The sequence below is a fragment of the Dermochelys coriacea genome, chromosome 13, assembly GCF_009764565.3.
Source record: "Dermochelys coriacea isolate rDerCor1 chromosome 13, rDerCor1.pri.v4, whole genome shotgun sequence".
Classification (NCBI taxonomy): domain Eukaryota; kingdom Metazoa; phylum Chordata; order Testudines; family Dermochelyidae; genus Dermochelys; species Dermochelys coriacea.
Genome location: NC_050080.1, coordinates 6,485,656 through 6,491,655, shown reverse-complemented (window position 1 = coordinate 6,491,655; position 6,000 = coordinate 6,485,656). Strand labels below are relative to the sequence as shown.

Below are 6,000 nucleotides of genomic sequence, written 5' to 3'. Positions count from 1 at the left end.
TTCTTACCTCATCTTAGGTCATGTGTGGTAACAAATGTGAGGTAAAATCACAGGCTGTTGTAGGTTTAACATGAGTGAGCAGGTTGTGGTAAACCCTAGACTGCCCTTGGAGTCTTTGCCTCCACCTCAGACATATGAAAACTACACTCTGCCTTGTCTTCACTAGGATTATACCTCGCACTAGTTACCAAGGCAAGCTATCATGAGGTAAGAACACACCTTGTTTCCGAGTCAAGGGACACCCTTTCAGGCAGATCTTTCCCTGTCCTGTTTGCGTGGCTTGCCTGTGTGTGTTAAAAACAGCTCCAGGCTCTGCCCCACTAAGCCTTGGGAAAGCAGCTTCAGTATTTCACGTGAGAGTCAACTGACTTCATCCCCTGCCGGCGGCAGAGTGCAAAGGCCTGGCTGGCATCTGGAGTTATTAGAGTTTGCATTCCTTTTTAATTCTCAGGCAGGGGCCTCTATTTGTCATGGTGTGTATGCTGGGCACAAAGTACCCACTGCATGGTGCCAAGTCCCTGGGACTGTAGGGCTTGTTCTGGTAGGGGAAGCCTGTGTGTGTAGATAAGGGCCTTCCACCACTCCTGTGCAGTGCTTAGGGAACACAGGTCCCAGTGGCTTTCAGGAACTGCTTCTCTGGAAGACTGCAGGTGGATGACTCCACCCCGAGTCTCTGCTCCTCCTGGACACGAACCCTGATGGGAGAGGGAAGACCAGGTCAAAGGAGACCCTCTATCTATCACAAGGTGTTTAGTTGCTGTTGTCACTAACCCTAAACTGCGTAACCCGGTGAATTACCCTTGTGCAGGGCCCACCTCTGATTTTGCTCAGCTTGTTCCAGCTCCTTAATGAGCAGTTTCCCCCTGTTTTCAGGGGAGAGACGCACTCCACAGCCTATTTAAAACCACACCTTCTTCCTCAACCTTAGAGTTGTTTATTTATTAAAGCAGCTGCAGGCCAAGGGCAGCAACAGTGCTAGGGCTCTGAGCCTCTTGGAGCAGCCAGCCAGCTTTCCCCAGGTAGAACACAAGGGTTCTTTCATCCCAAGGCAGTTTGCAGGGAGAAAGGGAGGAACCCAAAGTAAGGATCAGATTGAAGCAGGCTCCACCTCTAAATGACATGCTCCAGGAGAAAAACATTAAGTACCTGCACCTACCTGTTACACAGCCAGGATTGAGCATGGTCAAGGGGGAGAGGGGAGGAAATCATCCTTTGGAAACAGCCCCTGGACTGCTCCTGGATTTCCTATCTCCCATCTTTGTCCAGAGACGCTGCAAACGGCCTGTATCAGGTGCTTTAGCTCTGCTAAGAGGAGCGGAGCTGGGCAGTGCTAATCAGTTGACTCTGGCAGTCACACATACTGTAAACAGAAAGGCAGGAAAGTAAATGGGACGTCAGCTGTAGCTGTCAAAGAGCTCCCTGAATGGTCCTCTGGAGCTGGGAGACAGCTGTTTGCACACACATGCTCGCACGCCAAGCACCGCTAAGCTCTTACTACCTCTGGTGTGTGCCTGAGCCAGGATGGAGAATATTAGCAACAGCCTGAAGAGTAAAGCAACCGAGAGACATCACAGGGCAGAGGTGATGATTGCAGGAGAGCAGCTGAGGTACGGGAAGCTCGGACCTGGGGGTGGGGGGAGCTTTTGCTGTCACCCTCTGCTCAACTCTGGCCTGATGTGCCTATGTAAATGAGTGGTTGTAATTATTACTCAGGCAGCAAATGGAGTTTGTAGGGGGGTTGGGAGGGAGAAGAGAGAATCAAGGATAGAAAGAAGCTGAAATAAGAGGCTAAAAGAGCTATTAGTGGGCTTGTGGCTACAAACTGTCTAGCATACCCCCCCAGCTCTTGTGGGTTCAAAGTACTATTTCTGTGCAGAGCTTTTCTTCCTTCTGGGATTTCCAAGTGATCAAAATCGGTCTCTTCTGAGGTATTTCCTGACTTGTCTCTTAGAAAAATCAGTTTCTTTTTAGTAATCACCGCTGGATTTTTAGCATGGGCTGTTATTGTGCTCTGCTCCCAAACTTCCTAAGTGAAGGGAAAAACTTCCCTCATTAAATAAAACAACCAGTTCCTGGCACATGGGCACCTGGGAAGGAAGTAGACTTCAGCTTCCTCTTCATTGTTTAGTCGTCGTTTGCTTTTCAAATATTAGCCCTTGTTTTCCTCAATACTCCTTGGAGAGAAGGACACCTTGTCAACCTTGGAGTCTGAGCTGTGACATTGAGCTGCTAACACAAGGTCTCTGGTCTTCTGTACGTGTTTCTAGCTGATCATTTTAGTTGCTGCATCTCTGATCTGGGCCGGAAGAGTTTTAGCGAGTTTTGAGAGTGGCACTTTTGAAAATTTTACCCAAAGTTCCATTTCCAAAAGCAATTTAGGTGGCAAAGTGCCCAAGTCTCTTCTGAAAACAGGGTGCAGGTGTCACCCTGCAAAGAGTAACTGGGCTGGTGAGAGCCAGGGTGAGACCTTCTGCTTGTGGTGTTAGGGATCTGAGCCATAGCTGCAGAGCACAAAGTTCCTCATGGTTACAGGGCAGGGAGTGGCAGAACCCCTTGCTGGTCTGTGTGGTCTTCAAAACATCAGCATAGGCTCCTCAGTAGCTTTACCCACTCTGTCGACCTGCCCCAATTCTGACACCACATTCAATCCCATGCAGGGTTATTTATTGTTATATCTTCTTAAATGTATCTGATAAAACTCTTTAGGAATGAGCCAATGCTTTCCTTCCCTGCCTGCAAATGAAGGGGATAATCACTTTACAGGCACTTGTTTTGTTTGTTTTTAAATGGAAAAATTCCTGCTCATTTCTCTCCCTCCAGGAGCACAGGCTGTTTATTAAGCTCCATGATTTTTATTTGGGCAGAGAATAGAGAACTTGCTGTCCTTAAGCAACGTGAAGCATCCAGAACTCATGTCACTAGCTAATTTTAGGATCTGTGAGTTGGGTCAGGAAGGAAAGCACCCTACTCCAGTGGGTCCTTAGAGTGTCAGCCTTATCCTTGTTGTTTATTTGTATTATGCTAAGAGCCTACAATGCCCAGCATGGCATCAGGGTCCATTGTACCAGGCACTAGACCCTTAGTAACAAAAAAACAAACAAACAAAAAAAGACAGCACGTGCCCCAAAGAGCTTGCGGTCAAAGTATATGAAGAAAGACAATGAGGGTCAATAATTTCTCCTGGTTGTTGTACGTCCCACACACCTCACCTTGCCTGGTCACTAGATACCACCTTCTTAGCCCTGGGAGTTGCCAAGGTCTCCCTGTAGCTGGAAGAATTGCTGTTTATGGCCCCTTCCCTCCCTAAGCCAAAGCTTGCTGTTTTTGCAATACTTTGAGCCCAAGTGGTGAGGGACCAAGTCTTGGAAACTGAACCCAGGTCTGCTGTAGTGAGAAGCAAAGCAGCAGCTGGACTTCTTACTGAATTGCATCATTTCAATTACTCACCACAAGAAATGTGATCTTTTAAGGAATGGCCCATCCCCTGGGCAGTGCAGGATTGTTCTCGACAGGCTATTTTTCTAGTGCTTTGCCCAGCCTTGTTGTAAACATCCCAAGTAATGGTATGTTTTAACCAAGCACCATGCCCTGTGCCACTTGAGGGTCAAAAACATTGGCCTCAAATATTCAGGAATGGACTAAAACCATCATTATGGGCATAAAACTTGCAACCATATCTGTGCAGGTAAAAGGGGGCAGCTGCCTGGATCTACTTGCAGGATCAGTATCTAATTTACCCTGGGAATTCAGCCTGGTGGCATCCGAGTCCTCTACAGGAATGTTCATGATATGGACCATGGATTTACTGCAGCTTGCGACTAACCTCCCATGAACAGAGTTCCTACTCTATTATGCTAAATGGTCCATCAGATCTTTCTAGCTCTTAGCAGCAAGGAAGAGAACTTGGGCCAAATGTGTGACAATCCGTACCATCAAGCCACCCATCTTGTACCACTCTTTGCTCGATAAGCTCGTTCTCTGTTGACAGCCTGAATGTGCTCAGGGAACGAGCCTTTAGAATAGAAAGGATGCCAAGAAATCTAGTGCTTTGCTGTTGTGAGTGGGTCCCATGGAGCTCTTTAGGGTGTGCTTATTGCAACATCAGGTCATCCTGAACAGGATTTGTCTGGGTTGGCTTGGTGTGTGTGAGGTTAGCGTGATCAATGGTGGCTGTTTCTGTGAGGGGAATAGTGCATGAGAGGAATTGGCTGGAGAGCTGTGGGATGGAGCATGTATGAAACAAAGCCACCAGGCTCTGGTGTAAGAGTGAAAGGGAATGAGACAGGTAGAGGAGTTGAGAGAGATTAGTTTAAACTAGGCAACGTTTTCACCTGCTGTTTGGCATGCAAACATTACATCAGGTCAGAGAAGGTGAGCCCTGCTCCCAGCTGGGGAGCATTGAAGACTAGGCTTCGTTGCACCTTTGACCTGCTCTTTGCAACAGGCTTGAGTTTCTTGTTGCCTGGATAACAGCAGATGGATTTAATACAGTTCAGCAGTTCTGACCTATCAGATTTACTCTATCCTATTACGTCTATAGACAAATGGAACTGACTGCAGATAACAAGATTCTAAAGCTCGCTCAGTGCTTGTATTGGTGGAAGGGAAGGTGCTGCAGGTGTTGTACACAATCAGGGGCTAATACTCTTTCTGCTGCAGTCTTGTTTTTGGGATGCTCTTAAAGAATTCAGAAACTACTTTTTTTTTCTCCTTCCCTCTCATTGAGAACCCTGGCTGGCTGCTTCCCTGCTTTGCGCAGCACGGCAGAAAAGAAGGGGACAGGAGGGGGGAGCGTGAGCAAGAGTGTGTATGACTGGTGAGTGAAGAGTCCTTCTCCTGGGGTGAGGAGGGAGAGGGAGACTCCACTGTGGATCAGCTGACTCTCCCCCCCCCCTTTTTTTCTTACTCCCTGCATCCTGCCAGCAGCTAGTCTGTAATTGTCCAGTTGAGACAAGAAGTGAGCAAAATCAAAGTGCCCAGTGCTGAGGTATGTGAATCTGGCTTAGCATTTTGCACCCAGGGGCCAACCATGAGTTCTAAACTTGGCATGTGTGTAGCACTCTTTTTATTACAAGTCACTTATCCTTTCAACACTGTCAGGTAGGTGGCTATAGATGGGGAAACTGAGGCAGAAAGACTGAGTTACTTGCCTGAGGCCATAGCAGAGGGAACTGGATCAGAGCTCTGTATTCTGCTCTCCCACTGAACCCCAGTGACTCCTCCATAAGTGGTGGAAGAGACTACTGTACTTTTAAGAATGAGCTGGGTTCTGACTGGCTGATGTTTTTTTCTTCTGTGAACCTTGATAACTAAATAAGATTCATCAGTCCTATTCTATTTTTATACACACTCCCCCGCTCCCTTGCCTCCAAATGCCCCTGCCCTAGTTCTGGGTTTGGCTGTGCAAATCTTTGCTCTACCTGCAGGGTTGTTTGGCTTCTGACCAGCTCACAATTGCTCTCAGTTTGGATTGGCTGTTGAGATGAGCCTATTTGGTGTTAAAACAGCTTTCCCAGCCAGAAATAGCTGCTTGAGAGATATATAAACAAACTCCACCAGGACTCCTGTTTTTTTCTAGACCTCTGGAATCCTGTGCTCCCCTGTGCTGTGGAGCAAGGCACAAAAAGTGGAGTGGCCCTCAGACCTGCAGAAGGAGGCAGTCAGAGTGGTGTGGTCCCCTTCCGATGCGTTCCTGGTACTTAGTTGGCAGTTCTTAGTGATCTCCTTCTTCTTGACTAAGTGAAGTTCTATCTCTGATTAGTATCTCAGCAGCACATTGTACAAAGGTGTGTTTATTTTTCATCCCTTGGGTCTTTTCTCATTCTTCCTTTCTATATGTGCATGCAAAATTCCATTCACGTATTGGGCATTGCGTGTATATATCTGAGAGCAAAAATCAGCTTATGGGGTAATATATAGAAGAGGCCAATTAACCATGTCTACACTACCACTTATGTCAGCAAAACTTATGTGGGAACTGGTGCGGGCCGAGGGATGTGC

General features: G+C 47.3%; 1 protein-coding gene across 2 annotated transcripts in view; it reads left to right on the top strand.

The window, feature by feature from the left end:
• The first annotated feature begins 1,457 nt into the window (after window positions 1-1,457).
• Window positions 1,458-6,000, top strand: part of LOC119841938 (DEP domain-containing mTOR-interacting protein-like) — a 38,846-nt gene continuing 34,303 nt past the window's right edge. For both annotated transcript variants that reach the window (XM_038369771.2, XM_038369770.2), the window contains exon 1: window positions 1,458-1,607. In XM_038369771.2, coding sequence (XP_038225699.1) covers window positions 1,522-1,607 — 86 coding nt within the window. In that variant the 5' untranslated portion in view covers window positions 1,458-1,521. The remainder of the gene's footprint in view (window positions 1,608-6,000) is intronic.